This window comes from Rhipicephalus microplus, unplaced genomic scaffold, assembly GCF_043290135.1.
Source record: "Rhipicephalus microplus isolate Deutch F79 unplaced genomic scaffold, USDA_Rmic scaffold_66, whole genome shotgun sequence".
NCBI lineage: Eukaryota > Metazoa > Arthropoda > Arachnida > Ixodida > Ixodidae > Rhipicephalus > Rhipicephalus microplus.
The window spans coordinates 1,527,257-1,552,842 of NW_027464639.1; the positions used below are offsets into that span (position 1 = coordinate 1,527,257).

A 25,586-nucleotide genomic window follows, 5' to 3' on the forward strand; every position below is an offset into this window, starting at 1 on the left:
CTCTGCACTATTTACATTTTAAAAGGGATAGATAGTACAGAGAAACCTTTCAATTATGAATGCACAGCCTCGCATCGTTTACGAAAACGAGAGTGTACATGTGCAAAATTCGAGTTCGGGTTTGCGGTCAGCATGGGTTTCGACATCGCGCATACAGCAAGCAGAAATTCAGTTGCCATGCTGCAAAGAAATCTGGCACATAAGTGAGGAGCTTTGAAATGCAAGTCGGCAACTTTCTGCAAGGTTAATTTTTTTTTTTTGCTGCATTCTTTTTCTCGGCAGAGTACTTTCACAACAAACCTTAGGTTTTGTACAGTTGAAAACTTAAGGCAATAATTTACTGAATTCTCAATCAATTCTCTCAATTCTCTGCTGCCGGTCCAACACGTCTTGCACATCAGGGCTCTCTAAATATCAAAGTGTACATGTTTGCCTTCAGCGACTTGCATTGTAAGTAAATGGTTTATGATGCAACGGAAAAGTGGTGCGGCTACCAGTGTGCAAGCGCATTCGTTTTCCTTGATCTACACATACAACCACGGCAGCATGGTGCATGCACATGAGGACAGATACATGCGAGTATGCTTCAGCCTCGAGAGACTGTGGTTTCATTTTTAAACTATGAAAACACACTGTTTGGTGTAGAATAGTGGAAATAAGCAGGCTGTAGCACTATCGATCATTCAGCACAGCTGTCACATCACTGCCTTCTCTCACAGCCCTTGCGCTAGATGGCAAATGAGCTGTAGCACTTGACGCATTATCGATAACAGATTTCTATTAAGAAAAACTATAGAATACCATTGAATGTTCAGGTATCTCTAGCAAACACATGAAAAGTGAAGCAACATCACTGCAAAATAAACAAAATAATTTAAAAACAATATGAAAGAATACGTACGGAGAGTCCTGTACAGATGACTCCGAGCTGCAATGGCGAGACCCACACCAGCGCGACGACGGCCGCCCTAAGAAAAAGTAAGACCGCAAGTTCAAGTTGCTAAGCTACACTGAATGACGAGAATGCTTTGACGACATGTAAAAAAAAACGCATTACATGATGTCCAAGCAGCCCACTTTTCTATTGTTTGAAGAGGTCAATTTCTTTGTTACTATACAGGCGACACCTTAGGTGCATTAGAGTTGCTGACCACAGGTGCCGTGTCTCTGCCTTGCTATTCCAGGAGAAAGCGAACAAAGAAAGGCAAGAAAGAAAAAAGGTCGTGAGTATGTTCTACACTAGACTGTACAGACACAAGCAACACTGTAGTATAGACCACAAATGATGCTAGTAATTGTCTACAGACATAGCTTACAGCTACTAATGCACCATTCTAAAAAAATTATCAGTGAATTAACAAGGCACAGATACAGCCATAGTCTTCATGAGGCAAGCCGTCCTCATCGAAGTTGCTAGTTGCACCCAGACCACTGGTGGCACAGTGTTCTTTGCACGGCAGCCATAACGCATAAGAAGGATCTGCAGCAATGGTGAATACACAGTGAAATTTCAATGCAACAAATCGCAAAGAACCGCTAAATATTATCCTTTATTGTGAAGTCTTTTTAAAGAAAGTAATAAAAATTTGCACAAAAAAAGTAAACATTAACTCATGAGCCGCATACCCATGCTGTGTATACATTATCGAGCAACCACATTATGCTCAAATAAGTGCGAAAAAACGAACTCGAAGTAATACGGAACCAGTACACATTTATTTGAAAAAGAGGGCAGTCTATCTTGCCGTGAGCAGCTCGACTGCTGGAAAATAAACTATTACGGTAAGCAGGCGCGTCCTTCTTGCGCACTGCGAAATGTTAGCAGTGTCACGCAGTTTATTCACATACAGACCTACTGGAAGGCCGAGGAACACCAGAAGAGCGAGGAACGCCAACAGGCCGAAAATACAAAACAAACGCAAGCTCGGGTCGCGCGTGCACAACGCTGTGGCTTGCCATTTCATGCTGCTTCGTCGTCGTTCGCATAGTTCCCTACCCTGGCCCCCGGTGAATAGCGTAGCCAACCTGGCGACTTAAGGCGTAGTCACTGTAGCAGGGTCGTAATACGGCTTCAGGCGACTCACATGCACAATTTCTCGGCCACGACGGCGTAAGTCATGAGACTGTGTCAATGGCTCAATCTCATAATTGACGGGTGACGTACGGGCGAGAATGCGGTAGGGCCCGTGGTATCGTGCCAGTAATTTCGACGAAAGGCCAGGAGTGCTCGGTGGAACCCAGAGCCAAACGAGAGCACCAGTCGTGAAAGTAGAGAGATGTCGATCGGTGTCAAGCCGTAGCTTCTGGTGGCCTTGGTCCTCGGTTGTCAGAGAACGGGCCAATCGTCTGCAATCTTCTGCGTACCTGGCAACATCAGAAATTGCAGTGTACTCAGAGGAGTCGGGCGTGTATGGGAGGATAGTGTCCAGCGTGCACGATGGTTCGCGTCCGTACAACAGAAAGAAAGGGGAGAATCCTGTTGTCGCGTGCGTAGCGGTGTTATACGCATACTTGACGAATGGAAGGACAGTGTCCCGATTGGTCTGGTCTGAAGCTGTGTACATCGTCAACATATCACCGAGAGTGCGATTAAATCGTTCTGTGAGGCCATTCGTCTGCGGGTAATATGCTGTCGTCAGGCGATGAACCATGTTGCACTGAGCGAGCAACGCTTGAATGGCGTCAGACAAGAAAACAAGGCCCCGGTTGCTCAAAAGTTCGCGGGGAGCACCATGGCGAAGAACAAAGTTGCACGAGATGAAAAACGCAACTTCTCTCGCGGTTGCTGCGGGTAGTGCTGCTGTCTCCGCGTAACGCGTGAGGTGGTCCACGCCGACAATTATCCACCTATTTCCAGAAGACGACGTGGGAAGTGGTCCGTATAAGTCGATACCGACGCGGTCAAACGGACGCGCTGGACACGGCAGAGGCTGAAGTGTACCGGCAGGGCGCTGAGGTGGGACTTTACGTTGCAGGCATGCAGTACAAGCACGTACGTACTTGCGGACAAATGTGTACATGCCGCGCCAGTAGTACCGCTGACGTAGACGGTTGTACGTTTTGAGAGCGCCAGCGTGAGCGCTTTGCGGGTCGTTGTGGAAAGCAGTACAGATTTCCGAGCGCATGTGGTTGGGTATCACTAACAGCCACTTCCTACCTTCAGACGTGTAATTCCGCCGATAGAGCAGGTCGTCTCGAATAGCGAAATGTGTGGCTTGACGGCGGATAGTTCTTGACACTGAATTAGCTAACGGATCAGTCAAAAAGGCGAGGTGTTGGGAAATCCACACATCTTTGCGTTGTTCCGATGCCATGTCTGAAGTCGATTGGTGTTATGACAGCTGAAGAAGGTGACGAGGAGGCTGGGTCAGCCGGTAGCGGCGAGCGGGATAGCGCATCAGCGTCGGAGTGCTTGCGGCCGGATCGGTATACAACACGAATGTCGTATTCCTGTAGGCGAAGCGCCCAACGACCAAGGCGCCCCGACGGGTCTTTGAGCGATGATAGCCAGCATAGAGCGTGGTGGTCCGTGACAACTTCGAAAGGGCGGCCATAAAGGTATGGGTGGAACTTCGTCAAAGCCCAGACAATTGCGAGGCACTTTTTCTCCGTGACGGAATAATTACACTCGGCTTTCTTGAGGGTTCGACTCGCGTAAGCGACCACGTATTCTTGGTACCCTGGTTTTCGTTGAGCCAACACAGCACCAAGACCGACGCCACTGGCGTCGGTGTGGACCTCCGTAGGCGCATCAGGGTCAAAATGACGTACAATTGGAGGTGATAATAATAACCGCCGAAGCGTGGTGAAGGATTCGTCGCACTCTTTTGACCAAGCAGAAATGCCTTTGGAAGTTGTCAACAGGTTGGTAAGAGGTGCGATGATGGAAGAGAAGTTGCGCACAAATCGACGAAAGTATGAGCAGCACAGGCTGATAAAACTTCGAAGCGTCTTGATGGAATTGGGCTTCGGATAGTCGGCCACGGCGCGGAGTTTCGCCGGATCCGGGAGAACACCCTCTTTGCAGACAACGTGACCCAGTATAGTGAGCTGACGTGCGGCAAAATGGCACTTCTTGATGTTAAGTTGAAGGCCAGCAGAGGTGAGACGTGAGAATAGCACGAAGACGAACAAGGTGAGTGGAAAAGTCGCGGGAAAAAACGACGATATCGTCTAGGTAGCAAAGGCATGTGTTCCACTTGTAGCCGCGAAGGATGGTGTCCATCATCCGTTCGAAGGTAGCTGGGGCGTTGCAGAGTCCAAACGGACTGACGTTAAACTCATACAGCCCATCAGGTGTTACAAATGCAGTCTTCGATCGGTCAGGATCAGCCATTGGAACTTGCCAATATCCTGAGCGTAAATCTAAGGAGGAGAAATATTCTGCCCCTTGCAAGCAATCGAGAGCGTCGTCGATGGGTGGCAACGGGTACACATCCTTCCGAGTTATCTTATTGAGCCGGCGGTAGTCTACACAGAATCGGATAGACCCATCCTTTTTGCGCATAAGTACAACAGGGGACGACCAAGGGCTCTGCGATGGCTGGATGAGACCACGCTTGAGCATATCGTCGACTTGTTCGTTGATAATACGGCGCTCTTCCGCTGAAACTCGATATGGTCGTTGGCGTAAGGGAGCATGAGTACCGGTGTCAATATTATGCGTGATGTTCGCTGTGCGACCCAAAGATGGTTGAGCGCAATCGAAGACAGAACGGAACTCTCGAAGAAGGGACAAGAGTTCGCTTCTTTGTGTCGGCGATAGCTCAGCGGCAACAGAGGGCTGGAATGAGTCTGGCGCGGGCAGTGTGGCCACAGGTGGCGTCATAGCATTGAGCTGGAGGTGAGGTGCGTGTTCGGCGAACTCTAGAGGGCGCAAGAGGTCAACGTCTTGTATGTTACCCAAACATTCTCAGCGAAGTAAGGTAACTGGCGACGATAGCGAGTTCGCGACGAGCATGGCGGTAGCACCGGATTCCACGGTGAGTACGGCAAAGGGCAGGTGTAGGCTACGGCGGCGGGTAAATACGTCAGACGAAGTGAACAAAACAGTTCCGGCAGGAGCAGCCGTACAGGTCAGGGCTACAAGGGCGGATGTTCTCGGTGCTATTTCAGTGTCTGCAACAACGACAAGTTTGTAAGCTTCAGAAAGAGAATCCACCGAACAAGAGGTTGGCAGCGGTGTAAGGGCAACTTCTGCACGTGAGAATCTATGATGGCCCGATGACGCGAAAGAAAGTCCCATCCAAGAATGACTTCGTGGGAGCAGGATGCCAGCACAAAAAATTCAATGGCATAAAGTTCACCTTGGATAATGACACGTGCAGTGCACACAGCTGTAGGTTCTATGCACTGCGAGTTGACCATGTGGAGCCTCAGGCTCGAAAGAGGCGTCGTCACCTTTTTCAACTTGCGGCATAAGGTCTCACAGATTATGGAAACGGCGGCCCCTGTGTCGATAAGCGCTTGTGCGGCGGCCCCCTCAACATTGACGTCAATAACGTTTTGCGGCGAGAAAGATGGAGGCCTTAAGCAGTTCGAATTGTATGCAGCTGTTGCCTCCGGAGCTGCAGCGATCAGTTTCCCTCTTCCATAGCAGGTCGGCGACGCATAGGTGACAGGGAGCGTCGTCGTGGCGATGGTGACCGATGGTTTGCGAAGGGTCGAGGACCGTCAGTGGTGTACCTTGAAGGCGTCATAGACGACGACGCCATTGGCCTGCCCACGGCGTCGACTGGAGGGGGATCTCGGCGACAGTGGCGGGCGACGTGTCCAGCGATACCACAGGCGAAACAGATGGGCCTATTATCCGTTGTCCTCCAAGCTTCTGGGCGACGGTAAAATGGAGCTGAAGATCTCGCGTAGGGATACAGCGCCGCAATTGGGGTTGTAGGCAGGACATAGGGTGGCGTGGCAGGTTGAGCATACGGCATACGCTGTTGCGTAGGCCGAGCAGCGACGGCGGCGTACGTGAGAGGCGTTGTGACTGGTGGTTGCTTATGCACCGGCGGAAGGGCTTCAGCGACTTGGGTCCGAATGATGTGTTGGAGGTCCGGTGCCAAAGCTTGCGTGAGCTCATGTGTCAGTGGCAGCAGTGACAGCTGGCGCGCTACCTCTTCGCGGACGAAGTCCTTGATTGTCAAAAGCAGCGGCTGCTGGTCGGTAGGATGGGCAGCTAGGTGCAAGCTTGCCAGCGTGTCTGGCATCGTGAGGGCTTGACGAGCAATTGCGCGCTGCCTACGCAATTCATCGAAGCTTTGACAGAGGGAAACGAGGACAGCAATGGTGGGGGGATTTCTCGCGAGCAACATCTGAAAGGCGTTGTCGTCAATGCCTTTCAATATGTGCCTGATTTTTTCTTCCTCAGGCATGATAGAGTTGATGCGGTTGCATAGATGCAACACATCTTCAATGTAGCCTGTGTAGGTCTCGCCTGGTTGCTGCGCACGGTGACGTAAACGGTGCTCGGCTTTAAGCTTGCGTGCCGCAGGTCGTCCAAAGACGTCCGTAATAGCCGTCTTGAATGCAGACCACGTAGTAATGTCAGCTGCGTGGTTATTAAACCACAGTTGCGCGGTGTCCGCAAGGTAGAATGTGACGTAGCCCAGCTTACTTGGGTCGTCCCATTTGTTACTTGCGCCGACTTTGTCGTACCTCGCCAGCCAATCTTCGACGTCCGACTCAGTGGAGCCCGTGAAGATAGGAGGGTCTCGTTGAGGATACACGGCACCACAAGTGACATGGACGGTCGAAGGTCCCACCCGGAGAGGCGTCTCGGTGGCCATGTTCGTGTCACGTAGAGGGGGAAGCTTACGGGAGCGAAGTTCCAGGTTTGTACGCGAGTCCACACACCTCCACCAGATGTCACACAGTTTATTCACGTACAGACCTACTGGAAGGCCGAGGAACGCCAAAAGAGCGAGGAACGCCAACAGGCCGAAAATACAAAACAAACGCAAGCTCGGGTCGCGCGTGCACCAACGCTGTGGCTTGCCGTTTCATGCTGCTTCGTCGTCGTTCACATAGTTCCCTACAGCAGTTAATACGAATTCTTCACGTTGGTTTGCGTGCACTGTTTCAACGTCGTCTTTACTCTCGTCGCAGTTTCCTTACCACAATGGATGATACGGATCTTATCGGTCATTAGCTAAGCTCACATGCACGCTTTGTTGAAGCACTGTAGGTTGTGTGAGCGTTAGTACGGCATGAGCGAGTTATTATCAGAGACTTCAACCAATAGGTCTCTCGTATTGCATTTTTCACCGTCTAAGCATTCCTCTCGTGCCGTTTCCGTAGCTCATCTTGAATGTTCAACCACCAACAAAAAGGCTAGAAACCAGCCCGCATGTCAAGCTGCCTCACAAAAGCAAGGATGACGGGGCAAAGGCTAACTTGAAAAGCAAGTTCCAGACGATGATGACAACAGGGCTATCGCACAATTGAATAGTGCAGGCAAAGAGAAATATGTCAGCATTCTCATCATGACAAGATTGGCAGCTACGGAGCTGGGCATAATGTTTACAGCCGTGAATAGCTTCTTAATGTCGTCATTCATTATTTTGGAGTGTTCTGAAAATGTAAGGGAGATAAAATTCGATAAATTATTCTGAAACATGCAATATTCTGAAATTTGTAGTAGTGAAACATTTTTACAATAAGACAATGGACATTTGGAGGGGAATTTTCGAAAAAAAACATATTGAGGATTGCTATAACAAGATTCGACTGCATAGTGTAGTACTTTCGAAGAAGTGCTAAAGGTTGATAATTTGAACAACCATGAAAAAAAGAAGAGTGAAATGAACAATCCACAAAATGAAAGTAAGCTCATGCTACGCAGACAAATAACAAAGGAGTAAGGTAGATCCCCACCAAGGAGCCTTTGCAACAAGGTAATCAAGCCTGCCTCCCAACACACAAACAGCAGTATACAAAAATTCAAAAGCTCAGTTATTACGAAGTTTTATAAGATGTCCATGTGCAATACAGTAAATTGACAATGAAAAGTGGCAAAGGACTTCATACTTTAGTCAACAGATGATTCATTGGCACAGTCATTTCCCTTCTTCCTTGTGTAATGTGTTTTGCAAATTTTACTTGCTCTATTATCGCAGCAGCAGCTCAATATCTTCTTATTTTCCAGCATTGGTTTACACTTGCACTCTGAGCACTGGGTGGGTAGGTGCCCATTTGTATGTGTTTCTTTTACTGAGAAATGATGTTCACACGTGCACATGTTGCACATCTTTCCATTTGTACCACACAACTTTAGCCACATGACAAATGTATTTCATATACCCCTCCAGCACTGCATTCTGCATATGATTTCGTGTAGTGCTTCTTGCACCCTGTTTTCGTGCCACCTATGAATGTGCATAAGACTGCAAGCTCCTTAAGCATCAAAAACTTCACCTCAACTCCGTGTCGTTTCCCAACCTTCTTGTGGTGGTACAGCATTGTATACACATGGGCCACAACTATATATGTCTTATCGATCTTCACCCTTCGAGAAGGAACATTAGAGTTTCTGGCCTTCGACAAAGCCCCTGCACCCTCGTAGCACAAGCACAGCCAAGCTTTTTGAACTGGGCATGCGCAAAGGGGCATTGTCTAATACTGCTACAACAAAATTTTCGCCACGATGTATAATTTGCGATTCCCTGTCAGCTTCCCATCAAGTACACAGTTCGCCGGTGTGCCGCCGAGCTGGTGGGCTCGGCGGCACACCGGAGATGGGTCATCCTAACCCGCTTGACTTCTTCGCTACGCAGTTCTTCGTGCTGCCCTGGATCCTGATGCTACTGCAGAACTTCGACAAGCCTACTCGGTCTCCACTACCATGCGGCGCTGACCCCCTGCCTGTGAACGCGTCACCTCGCCATGACGGGGTGCGCCAGCCCGGCCTGTACTGTGCACCGGAATGCGCGCATCACCGCCAAACGCTCTCACTACGGTTGCCTCGTGGTCATCAGCTGGCATCTTGGATTTCGGGCACGCTATCTTCCGACAGCGCCACCGTTCCTTGGAGCACCAATATAAACCCTGGGCAGACGCTCACTGTGCCTAGTGGGCTCGGCGGCACACCGGCGATGGGTCATCCTAACCCGCTTGACTTCACTACGCAGGTAACGAATTACCACTGCCTTTACGCTAAGCGAACTGGATGCCGATCATTACTTGTTCTGCTGAGCCCACGGCGCTCCATCTCTGTAGTTCTCGATTGTGCCAAAATGCTGTTGAAATTGTTATTAGCAGGTGATATTGAGACTAATCCTGGACCTAGGAATGAACACTGTGTGGTGTCTAGTGACATGCTTGATATACTGAAGACGTTGCAATCTGGGCAGTCGGCCATGCTTGAGCAGTTAGGTTCAATCAGATCAACCCTTGATGAACATGAAAAAACGTTCAATGACCTGAGCTCGCGATTGACCAAAATAGAATCCGACTTACTATCACTTTCAAATGTTCAGTCTCAATTTGAAATCATTGAAAGTGTTGCCACTAACAGCGCTGCTCAGGTAACTAGGCTGTCTGACCGGATTAGCCACATGGAAAGCACATCCCGAAGGCGCAACCTGATCTTTTACAGGTTCAGTGATGTGCGAAACGAGGCGTGGCGTGTTAGTGAAGAACTGGTTACTGATCTCTGTCACAAAAGCCTGGGCATGACTATTCGAAGTCGTGACATAGAACGTGCCCATAGACTCTGAGCTTATCGTGAAGGGAAATGGCGACCGATAATAGTAAAATTTGCCCACTTCAAGGATAAAGAAGCACTCCTTTCGTCTAGCAGTAAACTGAAAGGCTCAGATTACGGCATCAGTGAAGACTTTGCCTCGGAAATTCGTGTAGCCAGAAGGCGCCTTATCGAATTTGGAAAAGCACAGCACTCCCCGTTTAAGCTCCGTTATGACAAGCTTATCTGTGGCAGAAAAACGTATGTTTTTGATCAGGCTAAGCAGTTGGTTGTCGAACCTCAGGCCTAGCAACGGGCACAAAAGCCACGAAGACCGAATCAGAGTGTTAAGCATGATCTCTCACTGCTTCACACTAACATTTGCAGCTTGATGCCAAAACGCGATCCGTTATGCACCTTGATCTCTTCTTCTAGCAACGTCATTCTGTTGACGGAAACGTGGCTAACCTCTAACATACTTGATTCCGAGATTCTTCCTGATCTGCCAGATTTTGATATCTTTCGCAAGAACCACTTTGATGATAACCGTGGGGGCGGTGTGGCGATTGCCACACATCGCTTGCTTAAGTGCTCTGCTGTAAATGTTAAAAATTCTCTGGAAATGGTTTGGACGTGCTGCCATGCCCCTTCACCGCACATGTTAATCGGCTGTTGCCACCGTTCACCATGTGCCGATAGCTCCTTTCTTTCGTCTTTTCAGGAAGCATTGTTAGAACTAACAACAACGTATCCCAACACTCCCGTCTTATTATTCGGTGATTTCAATTTTTCTTCAATAGATTGGAGTAATGTTGCGTCATGTCTTGCACAAAATAACATGGCTGCAGAATTTGTAAACATAAGTTTGCTTTTTCGCCTCTCACAGCTGGTCAATAAACCTACCCGAGTAACCCAACACTCATCAACAGTCTTGGACCTCCTTTTCACGTCACACCCCGATAATGTGCCCCCCCCCCCCCCCCCTTCTTATGTATATCCATGGTTTTCCTGACCACAACGTCATTCATGCAACATTTCCTTGCAACATCTTAAAAAGCAAGAAATCTAAAAAAGTACTCACGCTATACGACAAAGCCGATTATTCCAGCATCAACCGTGAACTTTCCGTTTTTCACGAGAAACTTGCCCTTACATATCGGCAGCATTCAACCGAGAGCATTTGGATACTATTCAAAGCCAAAATGCTGCGTTTAATGAATCTTTACATCCCAACTATCGCTATAAATGAATAAGCCCGTTCCCCCTGGTTTAACAAGTCTTTGAAAGACCTAAGTAATAAAAAAGCGATTATTTTGAAATGCTAAACGAACTGGTTCATCCTCGGCCTGGCAAAAGCATAATAAGGACGTTAAAGAATACAACGCAGTAAAAGCACGCGCCAAGCGTGACTACTATTCGACTACCATACCAAATATGCTGCAGTCTAACCCGCGCTGTTTTTGGAAAGCGATTAAGCCTGATATTAAAAGTACTATTTCACTATGTGATAACATGGGGACACCCATTACCGATTCCGAAGTTCCCGACGCACTGAATCTAGCGTTTTGTTCAGTGTTCACAAAAACGAGTACAGATGCATTACCACACTTTCCATATTTCAATTTTTCTCCAATGGAGGGTATTGAATTCAGGGCAGAGGGCATTGTCAAGGTCATTGACTCCCTGAAGTGTTCATCTTGCGGTATTGATGGAATCAACGCTTAAGCACTAAAAAGTACAAAATATGCGTGCAGTGCGATTCTTTGTATTATCTTTCGGCACTCACTTGACACAGGTACAGTGCCAGATGATTGGAGGACAGGGAAGGTCATTCCAATCTTCAAAAAAGGTGACCGGTCATCCCCTGCAAACTACCGTCCCATTTCCCTCACCAACATATGCTCCAAGATCATGGAACACGTCATCTACTCTTAAGGGGAGATGCGAGTCGAAAAATTGCGTTTTTAGCAAAATTTCTCGTATTTCTGATTTTTATTGCATTGTAATCTTCAAACCTTCTTTCATCTGTGAAAATTTCAAAACTAAATTCGAACCGCAAAATGCAAAAAAATGTGTATGATGGCATCGCGGTGGCTCGAAATTTCGTGAATTTGCGCCGATATTGGCCATCTTTGACTGCGCGCTGCTCCCCGTCGCAGTGCCGCCCGCCATCGCGATCGGTTGGGAAAGTTGCGTCCGGCCTTCTTCATACAGCTCCGACGACCGCCAGTTTCGTACGTGTGCAAAAAAAAAAACTACGAGGCCTTTTTATCACGTGGTTTGAGCGGTTTGAAACACACGGCACCCTAAGCCGCATCGCAATTGGCTACCGAGTCATTGTCAGCTGTGTTGGTGGCGGCCATCGGCATTTGGTCCGTCTGTTTTCTGCGCGTCTATGCATATTTCTGCGATGGCAAGCCCGAAAAAGTGCAACGTGAGACCGCAGAAGTTTCGAACGAAGCACAAGTTCAAGGGAAGGCGACGTAAAGCGCCCCGAACGATGGCGACGAACAAGAACGCGCCTACGTGTGCTAGGCCTGACGGCGGCATCGACGAGTGCACGAGCGACAGTGGCTGCGATGAAGGGATTGACGATGCGCTTTCTTTCGTCAGTGCTTCGAAAAAGAAGCTCGGCTTCTTCGAAAAAGACGAAAGACAGCGCGATGAGGTTTGTGCAACGACAGTTTTGTGCGACACCCTCTTGCTGACGGCACTTGTGGCAGGTGGGGCATGCCCTGCTTGCGGTATTCAAAAACTTTCCGTTCGAGAGCCGGCAGAAAAGCGCCAGGGACTTTCGTCGCTCCTCAAACTTCATTGCGAAAACAGCTAATGCTCAGTGACTGTTCTTTCGTGCTCCTATACGTCACTGCATCTTACGGCGGACGGCAGCAGCCCAGTGAGCCAACGGTACGACAGTGGGAACTCCCAAGATAGTTTCGCTGTAAATGTGAGGGCGGTGGTGGCTGCACGCAATGTCGGCATTTGGCATGAGCAATTGTCGAGATTTTGCTCCATTATTGGACTCCCAAAGCCAATGCACCACCGAGGATTTTTTTCGATAGCAAAGAAGGTGCACACCGCTGCCATGGCAGCTGTGAGTGAAAACTTGCGCCGATCCAGAGAGTTGACGAAAGAAGTAGCAGGCGAAACTGATGTGGCTGTTATGTTTGACGGCACTTCGCAGAAGAGGGGCCACAAAAGCCACAACGGGATTGGCGCAGTTATTTCCTTAGATACTGCCCTCTGCTTAGACTTCCAGGTCATATCAAATTACTGCCTGACATGCAGTAGGCACAAGGATATGGGCCCAGACGAGGAAGTGTGGCAGGCATTCCAAGGCCCAGTCTGTGAAAACAATGCAGACTGTTCCTCCCATGCCATGGAAACGGAGGCTGCGATGCACATTTTGCAGAGAACATTGACTTATGACACTCCACTGCATTTCATGACATTCTTGATTGACGGTGACAGCAAAGCATATAGTGCAGTTGCAGGGTCAAAAGTCTATGGTGCTGTCAATATAGAAAAAGAAGACTGCACTAATCATGTGGCCAAGAGACTTGGCACCGCGCTACGGAAGCTGCATGTGCCATTACCACGAGGGCAAAAAATGAAAGAGCCAGCCAGTACAGTCACCGAACTGTACAGTCACCGTACTGATACACCGTACTGTACAGTACCGTACTGAGTCACCGTACTGTACAGTACAGTCACCGAACTGATAAGCGGCCTCGCGGCAGACAAGCACACGGCCACAACTTGCTACAGGACTAGAAGAAACGACACGCTCGTACAAACAACCAGTCCTATTACATTCCCGCGGTGCATATTAACTGACTAAAAGTATGTGTGCCATGATTTTTTTTCTTCAAAACAGCAAAATTAAGTTTTAACAGCATTATTCTCGAAGCACAGATTTTGACCACTTTCTTTTGCTTGTTCGGTAAAAGTGGACCTAGGACAGCTAGAGCTGTAATTGTTTTTGCACAATGTAGCTAAATGTGCACAAAAAAAAAACATTGCTGGGAGCCTATATTTAAGGGGCAGCTACGTTTTTTATTTTATTATAAAAAAGTTTCTGTATTTGGTTGCATGCAATGAACTTTACTGTGCTGTAATTCGAGAAGTACTTGTTCAATTTTTGATCAGCTTGCAGCATTGCACTCCTTAGGCTTTCTAGCATTCATTTATATGTCAATGGCTGTGTAATTATAGGTGCATACATTTTTACAGTTAAAAATGTTAGAATTGTTTGTTTTCTTTATTTTCTCAAAATGGCGATTTTGTACACCCTGCATGAAAATTACTGCAATATATCCTAAAATATTACAGATAGCAGAATATTTTATTTTGCAGCATGAAGCTATATGTTTGGAGCACACAACATAGGAAGCAGATTTTGATTTCTCTCGATGCAAATTTTTCAAACTAGTCTTTTGTATGCCCATGCAATGGCCACATTCAGGGCTGTGAAGTTTAGTGTACTGTAAAGTAGGAAATAATGACCCATTCAAAAAAGTGCTTCTTATGTTGCATGTCTTATGCTTTCTACTGTCAATCCCTATGTTATTTATAAATTTTTGACAGGTGGTTATTTTTCTATTCTGGTAAGAATATAAATTGTTATCTTGATTATTTATTCAACTAATAAAGCTACAGAAAAAATAACTACATTTTTAAAATCCGGAGAACAAGCTAAGTAGGCATGCCAACTTCTGTCACACTTGGTTCAAAAATAAAAGAGAGCCCTAAGAACCTTGGTCCCCCCTTAAAAATGAACCAGACCGTTGCACACGATAAAAAAGCATTTATTCTAAGAACAAGTGAAACTCCGCAAAATTTCACCATCTGAAAACATCATTTTAAATAAATTCAAAATGAATGCACTAGAGCAACAGCTGTGACCATGTAATTTTCATCATCCACTATTTTTCTGCTTCGACCCCGGAGTCATTCTTTCTGTAGTCTCCATCAAGTGTCGCAGTTCGAGAGGAAGTTGCTGTGATTTCATGATGACAAGTCACCTCGAAGGTCAGGTTTGCCACTTGCATAAAACTTTCGACAGATGAGATGACCTCACCTGCTAAGGTTTTGTATCGGAGCTTTGTGCCTTTCTGATGGCTCTTCAAGGCAAATTACCCTGTTGTTGCGATGCCAAACATCTTCTAAAATACAGTGGAACCATGATTATACAACTTTCACGGGACCAAGTAAAACAGTCATATAACCCAGGCGTCATGTAATCGAAAAAGAAACCCGCCCGCATTTTCCTACGGGGGGAACTCCAGTAAATGCGTTACAAAGTGGAGGGGGTATCGCGTGAACATTGCGCAATTGGGTATAGTTTGTGAATGTTTAACCGTTATTACACCTTTATTGTTCTTATTCATTGAATGAAGGAGAGTGGTATGACGCTGATGTTGGGTTTGCCCCACTACTGAGTGAAGGTAATGTTGCTTCCATCACATCTACTCGAGTCAAGAAAAGCATCAAGTCAAGCGAAAGCCAAGTAAAGACTCCCTTGCTTGAGTGAATTCCAAATGCACGATCCAGTGCCTAGACATACAGGGTGGCCAGCGAACGGTTTTGCAGGGCAAGCGGTTGATTTTTTACTAGCAGACACTGCCTGCGTTGGCCTTGTGAGAGGAGAGAGGGGGAGGGAAGCGACAGTTTTGCGGGTGTCTTTGTCACAGAACGAGCGCTAAAAAAAGAGCGCGCCGCCAAATCCTTGCGACAACGGGCGGCAGAAACGCCGCGAGGTAAAAAGAAAAAAAAAAGAAAGCAAACATCCAGGGCTCCCGGGCGTGCGCTCTCCCCGCAGAAGCACGGCTTCGCAGACGATCCTCCTCACCCCACATCGGCGGCCCAGCAAGGCCGCGATTTTTCTAGAACGAAGGAGGCGGGGTCAGACCGAGTGAATCATTCTCCGGAGAGGGCAGTCGAACCGTCTCGTGCCTCTCCCCAGCCTTCGCTGCGCATCGCGCCGACGAAATGAGAACGTTCTGGAAGGTGGCGCGGAAAGTATTTAATTGAGCGGCCGAGACGAGAAAGCAGGAGAAGACGGAAAGTTAGCGCCGGAGCGCGTAGGGATTCCGCCGTGGAGTCGGCGAAGGTGCTGTTTGTAGTGACAGAGCAGGAGATGAAGAGGAGTTCCACCTGAGGGGTGAAGGCTCGGGCTACAGGCAAGAGCGTGTGTTTACCGCTATTGAGCGAAGACCCGTGGCAACAGCTGCGTGTGTGAAGCCGACGGTTTTCCGGCGAAGAAGTTGAAGTTTGAGGAGTGGCCAATTGAAGACGGGAGGTTTCCTGGAAGAGAAACTTCGAGAGCTGCGGAACGACAACAACGCTGGACTTTGAGTGAGTGATTCTCGGAAGAGTATCATTCAGACTTGTGTTCCAAGGACTTTGGACTGAATAGGTTTTCTATCTCTTTAGTCCTTAAGTGTCTTGGTTGTCCAATGCATGCGACTGCATTGTAGTGCGTATTGTTGTCTGTGTCCGTTGTTTTGAGTGTGGTTGATTGTATTGTGTAGTACGTGATTGATTGGTTTGATTGGTGACATATTGTATGCAACTATTGTGGAGTGTGCATTTTTGTGTATTGTTTACGATCTGCCATTATTGAGAATATAATTTTGTTTGTTTATCAACTCTCGGCTCTGACTTGTTCTTTGGACCACAGCCGGCGTCCGCTGGCGCACCAATAAGGACCACTCTTAAATTGTCCACGCTTTCGTGGTGCGGTTCGGGGGGCCGATACTTCGGCTCTTAGAATTAGCCCGGCGATCGCCTCCCTAATAAACGGGACAGGTGTGACAATTAATCTGGCGTCCGCGAAACAGGACCTTTTGGTGCACAGTGTGTCCAAAGTAGTGAGAAAGAGCCTCGAGTTGTTGATAGTGCTATCGGAACGATTTTGTGTGTTGTTCAGTGTTCTCGTTAACGAGTGCAGGGGAGTGTTCCGATAGACTGATTTAGGCAGATACTTTTTGCACGCGGCAAGGTTTTAGTTGCGAGTTGCGAGACACAATGGATCTCGAAAAGTTAGTTGCTCTTGGTGAAAAGATGGGTCTTTCTGGCGCCGAACTACGGAAGTGGGTCACCCAGAAGGAAAAAGAAGAAAAAGAGAGAGCCAAAGAAGAAAAAGCAGCCGAGCTGGAAAAAGAGAGGTTGGCGGTCGAAAGAGCCAAAGCGGAAAAAGAAGCTGAGGTGGAGAGAGAGAGGTTGGCGGCAGAGAGGGCCAAGGAAGAAAAGGCAGCTGAGTTGGAGAGAGAAAGGCTGGCCGCCCAAAGGGCGAGAGAAGAAAGAGAAGCAAAGGAGCGACAGCTGAAAGAAGAAAGAGAGGCAAAAGAGCGACAGCTGAAGGAAGAAAGAGAGCAGCAATTGAAGTTGGAGCTGGAGAGAGAAAAGTTGGCAGCCGAAAGGGCGAGAGAAGAAAGAGAAGCGGAGATGGCTGAAAGGGAACGGCAGCGGCAGCACGAGATGGAACTCGAGCGGCTCCGTTTGCAACAGCGAAGCGAAACTCCCGTCCAAGCTAGAGTTGAAAGCAGCGAACGGGAAGATCACGGCTTCCGCTTGAACCCAAGCAAGCTGCTCGTAGCGTTTGATGAAAGGAAGGACGACCTTGACGCGTACCTTCACCGATTTGAGACGATTGCGAAGAGCCAGAATTGGCCGGAACATCAATGGGCAACTGCTTTGAGTACTTGCTTGAGTGGTGAAGCGCTCAGTGTGTACGGTAGGCTGACGCCGACCGATGCAGCCAACTATGCAAAGGTGAAAGCTGCTTTGCTGAAGCGATTTAGATTCACTGTGGAAGGATTCCAGGACAGATTTCGGACAGGAAAGCCAGCTGATGGTGAGACAGCTACGCAGTATGCCGCCCGACTTTGTCATTATTTCGACAGATGGATTGAACTTTCAGGGACAGCACAGGAGTACGATGAACTTCGAGAGCTCCTAATTAGAGAACAATTTCTTACTAGTTGCCACCCAAGCCTGTCATTGTACTTAAAAGAGAGGAAGGCTGACTCACTTGTAGACATGCTTGAATTGGCTGATCAATTCTTGGAAGCGCAGGGTGGCACTAATTTGGCCAAGGTCAAGAAGGAGTGTCCCGATGATTCGAAGAAATTGGCTCCCGAAGAAAAGAAGCGTGCACCAGAGAGCATTCAGCGATGTTTTCTGTGTAACCGAATGGGTCATCGCGCGAAAAACTGTCGGACGATCTTTACGAGCCCTACGGTAGTGAAATGTTTTAAGTGTGGTCAGACTGGGCACAAAGCAGATGCATGTCGAAACTGAGCGAGTCAAACTCGCCAGGTATCCTGTGTGCAAGCAGCACCGAAATCCGATAATAATGCCGTCACCGACGGATTCGTAGAATTGAAAAATGGGGAGAAAATTCCTATTGTTGGTGCTGTAATGTCAAAACTGTCAACCGGTGTTACGAAGCGAATGCCAACGCTGCCTGGAAAAGTTGCGGGCAAAAAGATTATGGTGTTAAGAGATACCGGCAGTTCCACTGTTATCGTGCGGAGAAATTTGATACGGGAAAGTGAGTTGACAGGCAGAACGAAACCGGTTTGCCTAATTGACCGTACGGTTCGGATGCTTCCCGAAGCAGAAATTGAGGTTGAAACCCCGTACTTCAGCGGGAAGGTTACTGCTTTATGCATGACGACCCCCCTGTATGACCTTGTCATCGGAAACATCGACGGGGCGCGAGGGCCAAGTGATCCAGAATGTTTGGGAGAAGACCCGAAGCTAGAGCCCTCGCCAACACAGCGGCCGCGAGATACAGTGGAGGAGCATCCCGTGACGGATCTCACTAGAGCCCAAGGTGAAGCTGCGGCGCAAGAGACAGCGAAGGAGAAGACAATCGTGTCGAATAAGTTCACGGGCCGAGCAACCAGACTTACGTCGGCACGACCTCAGCCGACCGACAGTGTAAAGGAGACGGAGTTGGCCAGCCGGGAAAAATGTAGAGGCATGATCAAGCGGGTAAATAAACAGACAGGACCCGTCAAATGTAATGACGCGTTAACGGTGTCGGAAGAGACAACGATGGCCGAGACAACGCCTCAGATATCGTCGTTGGAAAGGGCTCGCCGAAAAAGAACGTGGAAGCACAAGAAGAGATCGAGCGAGCACCGCAAAAGGGGGCGCAAGCGCTGCTCGAAGTACGCAGGATAAGTGCTGAGGTCAAAGCACAATGTGGTTGGCAGTGTTGAGTGCCATATGTTGTGTTAATGTTGTGGTATCCTGTGTCACAAGTGTCGAAGTGTTGTGCTGTGATGTGATGTATAGTATTGGACCATTGTTGTAATGAGAGAACTTTGTACATTTGTATTATTGGGAATGTGTGGTGGAGTGTTGTACTCATGTGCTTGTGGTTGTGTTTTCCCGTGTTGTGTAATTGAATTACAATGTCCGATCGTATTGAGTGATATATTGTGAATGTGACGTGTCACGAGCGACGGATTGTGTTACACTCTGTGAGAATGTGTGGTGACTGTTCGCGCTCGTTTGTGTGGGTTTGAATATTATGAGATAATATTCTTAAAGTGGGGGGCAGTGTCACAGAACGAGCGCTAAAAAAAGAGCGCGCCGCCAAATCCTTGCGACAACGGGCTGCAGAAACGCCGCGAGGTAAAAAGAAAAAAAAAAGAAAGCAAACATCCAGGGCTCCCGGGCGCGCGCTCTCCCCGCAGAAGCACGGCTTCGCAGACGATCCTCCTCACCCCACATCGGCGGCCCAGCAAGGTCGCGATTTTTCTAGAACGAAGGAGGCGGGGTCAGACCGAGTGAATCATTCTCCGGAGAGGGCAGTCGAACCGTCTCGTGCCTCTCCCCAGCCTTCGCTGCGCATCGCGCCGACGAAATGAGAACATTCTGGAAGGTGGCGCGGAAAGTATTTAATCGAGCGGCCGAGACGAGAAAGCAGGAGAAGACGGAAAGTTAGCGCCGGAGCGCGTAGGGATTCCGCCGTGGAGTCGGCGAAGGTGCTGTCCGTAGTGACAGAGCAGGAGATGAAGAGGAGTTCCACCTGAGGGGTGAAGGCTCGGGCTACAGGCAAGAGCGTGTGTTTACCGCTATCGAGCGAAGACCCGTGGCAACAGCTGCGTGTGTGAAGCCGACGGTTTTCCGGCGAAGAAGTTGAAGTTTGAGGAGTGGCCAATTGAAGACGGGAGGTTTCCTGGAAGAGAAACTTCGAGAGCTGCGGAACGACAACAACGCTGGACTTTGAGTGAGTGATTCTCGGAAGAGTATCATTCAGACTTTTGTTCCAAGGACTTTGGACTGAATAGGTTTTCTATCTCTTTAGTCCTTAAGTGTCTTGGTTGTTCAATGCATGCGACTGCATTGTAGTGCGTATTGTTGTCTGTGTCCGTTGTTTTGAGTGTGGCTGATTGTACCGTGTAGTACGTTGTTTGATTGGTGACGTATTGTATGTAACTATTGTGGAGTGTGCATTTTTGTGTATTATTTTCGATCTGCCATTATTGAGAATATAATTTGTTTGTTTATCAACTCTCGGCTCTGACTTGTTCTTTGGGCCACAGCCGGCGTCCGCTGGCGCACCAAAAAGGACCACTCTTAAATTGTCCACGCTTTCGTGGTGCGGTTCGGGGGGCCGATACTTCGGCTCTTAGAATTAGCCCGGCGATCGCCTCCCTAATAAACGGGACAGGTGTGACAGTCTTCCTAGGCCAGCACAAAATGTGTGCCGGCCTAGGAATTAAATTATTCTTGCCAGGTGGCAGCTAATGCCAGCATTGCTTAGTTCAAGGAGATAAAAAGGAGTCCTTATTCTCAACCTTACAAAAAACAAAAAATAGAATTCGACGCGTATATATTGTTACGTGGAAAATAACAGTTGTCAGTCCGCAGCCACAACGCAGCTCACCAACAACTTCCAGTTCTTCACTCTCAGTCTGAGGCACCTTACTTGGGTATGCCCCACTATGCCCTCTTTCAGTCAGACGAAATCACGTAACACGACCATCGGCGGCAAAAGCGCAGACCCGGCGAGTTTACGGGGCCACAGCAGAAGTAGTGTGGTAACGCTTGAGCCTTGATACGTGGACGATGTCCCTTGACAGCAGAGCGGACGAGGTTGATGGATTATCAGGGACAATTTCATATGTAGTGTCGGTCACTCGTCTAAGCACGCGGTATGGGCCCGTGAAACGAGAGAGAAGTTTTTCTGAAAGGCCTGCATGTCGCGTAGGGGACCAAAGAAGAACGAGGGAACCTGTTGGAAAGTGTTCGTCGCGATGCCGCTCATCGTAACGATGCTTCTGCGAGTCTTGGGATGCCATTAATCTGCTGCGGGCAAGCTGACGAGCGTGGTCAGCTCGGGTAATAGCGTCGCGTGCATATTCAGAAGTAGACTGCGCAGTGGCTGGCAGGAAGGTATCCAAAGGCAATGTTGGTTCGCGTCCAAACAGAAGGTAAAATGGCGAGTACCTGGCAGTGTCATGCCGGGAGGAATTGTATGCGAACGTCATGTAGGGTAGTGCAAGGTCCCAATCACGATGGTCGGCCGAGACGTACTTCAATAGCATGTCTGTCAGGGTGCGGTTTAAACGTTCTGTAAGCCCGTTTGTCTGGGGGTGGTACGATGTCGTGAGCTTATGTTGGGTAGAGCAGGAACGCAGGATATCGTCAACCACTTTCGAAAGGAACGTACGGCCTCGGTCTGTCAGCAGTTGACGAAGGGCTCCATGCACTAAAATGAGATCGCGTAGTAGAAAATCAGCGACGTCTGTAGCGCAGCTTGTTGGCATGGCTCGCGTAACTGCATAACGGGTTGCTTCCGGAGGCGGATGTTGGGAAGGGACCGAGAAGGTCCAAACCAACACGGAAGAATGGCTCCAATGGGATGTCGATGGGCTGAAGATATCCGAAAGGTAGTCCCGGCGGCTTTTTGCAACGCTGGGAAATTTCACAAGCGTTGACATAGCGACGTACAGAGCGTGAAAGGCCAGGCCAGTAGAAGCGGCGGCGCACACGGTCATATGTGCGAGAGACACCAAGGTGACCCGCGGTTGGCGCGTCATGGAGCCCGCGTAGGACTGTGGAACGCAGGTGCTTTGGTATGACCAGAAGTAGGTCGTGACCACTGGGCGATAAATTACGCCGATATAAGGTGTCGTCCTTTAAGGTAAACATGCGAACAGAAGCGTCTTGCGGTGAAGATTCCAGCTGTTGTATTAGGCGGCTGATATCCGGATCGCGACGCTGCTCGTCCCCGAGATGAAGCAGCTGGGAAATGGAAAGGACGCAGCCCACAGAATCAGTGCTCGTAGGATCGCAGTCGGCCACAGGGTAGCGTGACAGACAATCCACATCTTTGTACAGTTTTCCTGATTTGTACACTACGGTGTAAGAATACTCCTGGAGGCGGAGTGCCCAGCGGGCGAGACGACCTGTGGGATCTTTGAGGGAGGCGAGCCAGCAGAGAGAGTGGTGGCCGGTAAGAACTATAAATGGTCGGCCGTATAAGTAAGGGCGAAATTTCGCGACTGCCCACACCAGCGCTAGGCTTTCGCGCTCTGTGATGGAATAATTACGCTCCGAGGTGGACAGCAGCCTGCTGGCATAAGCTATCACGCGACGCTGCCCACGTTGTCGCTGAGCCAACACAGCGCCTATTCCGTAACCGCTGGCATCGGTGCGCACTTCGGTCGGTGCCGTAGGGTCGAAGTGAGCCAGCACAGGAGAAGAAGTGAGCAAAGTGGTCAGGTCGGAAAATGCTGCTGCTTGCGAGGGACCCCAGGTAAACGTCTCATCTGGTTCGAGTAAATCTGTTAGGGGCCGAGCGATTTCTGCGAAGTTCTTGATGAACCGCCGAAAATAGGAGCAGAGCCCCACAAAGCTGCGGACATCTTTAGCGGTTTTCTGCACAGGAAAGTCCTTCACAGCTCGAACTTTTTCTGGGTAAGGCTGTACGCCGTAAGCGTCAACAATATGTCCAAGTAATGTAATGCGACGGCGACCAAACCGGCACTTGGATGAATTCAGCTGAAGGCCGGCAAGACGGAATACATCAAGAATTTTCGACAGTCTCTCAAGGTGCGCTTCAAAAGTGGGAGCAAACACAATCACGTCATCCAGATAACAAAGACACGTAGACCACTTGAATCCATGGAACAGGGAGTCCATCATTCGTTCAAAGGTGGCGGGGGCATTACATAAGCCGAAAGGCATGACTTTGAATTGGTAGAGGCCATTGGGTGTTACAAAAGCCGTCTTCTCTCGGTCCATGGGGTCTACGGCAATCTGCCAATAACCAGAACGAAGATCGATGGAAGAAAAGTAGGCGGCACCATAGAGGCAATCAAGGGCGTCATCAATGTAGGGCAGAGGGTATGCGTCTTTCTTGGTGATGTTGTTAAGGTGGCGATAGTCCACACAAAATCGCCACGATCCGTCCTTTTTAACTAATACCACCGGGGATGCCCAGGGACTGGAGGATGGTTCAATAATGTCCTTCGCTAGCATCTTGTTCACCTCCTTCTGAATTATGCTCCGCTCAAAAGCAGACACGCTGTAGGGACGGCGGTGAACAGGGTTGGCATCACCTGTGTGCATGCGATGCTGGACAAAGGACATCTGCCCAAGAGGTCGGTCAGCAAAATCGAAAATATACTGGTAGGCCTCGAGAAGATGTTGTAGGGCTTCAACTTGCAGAGGCGGAAGATCAGTGGCGATCATGTCTACAATTTGACGGCTGCCCAAATGTGTTGCGAGTGATGTGCGCTGCGGTGAAACAAGTGTGTCTAGGGCAAGCACTTCAATTTGTGAATCGAGCAACGGGCACAGGTGGGCCACAGAAATGCCTTGTGGAAGCACATGATTCATGTAGCCGAAATTGGCAAGAGGTAGACAAGTTTTGTTATCTGTGATGCTGAGCACCGAATAGGGCACTGCAACATTGTGCGCAAGGAGTACGTCGGTGAGAGGCGGAGCGTAATAGTCACCGTCGGGCACAGCTGGTGAGCACAGAAAATCGACGTACATCACAGTTTTGGAGGGCAGGCGAACAAAATCGCTGCATTGTAATCGGCACGTAGGTTGGTACGGGGCGGCACTGATTTGTGGCAGTTCAAGGCGGAGCACACCAGCGGAGCAATCAATCAGAGCAGAGTTGGCGGCAAGAAAATCGAGGCCTAGTATGAGGTCGTGGGGACATGTTTCAAGCACGGTAAAAAGGACGACCACTTGATGACCGGCTACGGTAAGTTGAGCTGTGCACATACCGACGACAGGGACTTTTGCACCATCTGCAACTTGGACGACACTGGTCAAGGGGGGCTTGAGGACCTTCTTCATGCGACGACGAAAACGCGAACTCATAATACAGACGTGAGCGCCCGTATCTATCAAAGCTTCAACAGGTGTGCCATCAACATATACTTCTAGGGTGTTCGGGTTCAAACGTAAGGGCAACAGAGGATTTTTGGGTAAGGTCGACAGGGCAGCTTCACCTCCAGAAGCTGCGCAGCCTACTGTATTTACTCAATTCTACCGCACCCTCAATTGTAACGCGCACCCAATTTCCACCGCGGAAAAAAAAAAAAAAAACGTAAGACATCGATTGCAACTCGCACCCATTTTTTCTCGCTGGCCCGCATGATCACACCACTCGAAAAAACGACTCCTTTCGGGAGCGTCTTCCATTTAAATATGAGGTATGGGCGAAGCTTGTGCCCATCTGACGTGTAACAGAGCATTGCCGTCACTTCAGTTTTACCGTGGACCGATGTCAGCACGCGAACTTGCTTCGCCCCCTTCTTCTCGACGGTTGTGGTGCCAGGCATGTCGAAGTAAAGAGGCGTCTGATCGGCATTCCCGATTTGCCCATGCAGGTAGTCGTTGTTGCGCCGCAAGTTTAGGACGAACCTCTGAAAACTGTGAAGCTTTTCATCGTACTCCTCCGCAAAACTTTTCGCATATGCATGTTCCCCTCCGGAGGCAAAAGCCTTTCCTCTTCATAAAGTTAGTTAGCCAGCACCTGCTCGCTTAAAACTGGCTCCGCATTAGACATTTTTCTAAGACTAATTGTATAGCCCGCACTTGGAGCAGTTCTGCCGTCACGGGCCGCTGTGCTGCTCGCTGCTAAAGCACATACTCGCCGAGCAGCTCTTTAATTTGCGGAAACCGACCCTGCTGTGGTCCACTGAAGCCTTTGCGTAAAGCTTTGCTGTCGAAAATCTTCTGCTTTTGTTTCCGCCGGTCCCGCACGCACGAACGACCGCGATGCGGCCCGATTTCAGTCCGTTTCTGCACACGCGATGACTTTTCTTTTAAAAGCGGCATCATGGTGCACTCGAGTTCTTGGAGTCGGCCATTCCACGCCGTCGATGCTAATGCACTACTAGATGACGAACTCCTCAGCACACGTACGAAGTGCCGCACATGAGAAACACATAGGCAGAAATGGACGACGCGCCATGCCGACGCACGTAGGGGGCGGCCATTTTAGATTTGCCGATGGCAATAGATTGGCCGTAATTTTTTTGTTCGTACTCGATTCTAACGCGCATGCGATTTATGAACTCGCTTAACCGGAAAAAAGGTGCGCGTTAGATTCGAGTAATTATGGTAGTTTTCCGGGGACATGCGGCGGTTGAACGATGGCGAGGGAGAGCGGCGACGCGTGTTTGAACGAGAAGGGCGGCTTTGAGACGGTGGCGACGACAGGGCAGGGTGGCCGTAGTCCTCAGGGGAAGTAAATGCTCTAGACTGAGTGCGGGCCGGATAACGGTGGTTTGGTGGACGGAATGAGTTACTGTAAGCGGGGTACGAGCGAGAAGACATAGATGGCCGTTGGCTGCGGCAGTAACGAGCGATGTGTCCTGCGCGACCAAAGCGGAAGCAGATTGACTTATCAGCTGTT

At 49.0% G+C, this 25,586-nt stretch overlaps 1 protein-coding gene across 10 annotated transcripts in view; it reads right to left on the bottom strand.

Moving 5' to 3' along the window:
* LOC142790041 (uncharacterized) overlaps nucleotides 1-25,586 on the bottom strand; it is a 467,642-nt gene that overhangs the window by 392,770 nt on the left and 49,286 nt on the right. For all 10 annotated transcript variants that reach the window (XM_075885074.1, XM_075885070.1, XM_075885072.1 and 7 more), the window contains exon 5: nucleotides 902-968. In XM_075885074.1, coding sequence (XP_075741189.1) covers nucleotides 902-968 — 67 coding nt within the window. The remainder of the gene's footprint in view (nucleotides 1-901; nucleotides 969-25,586) is intronic.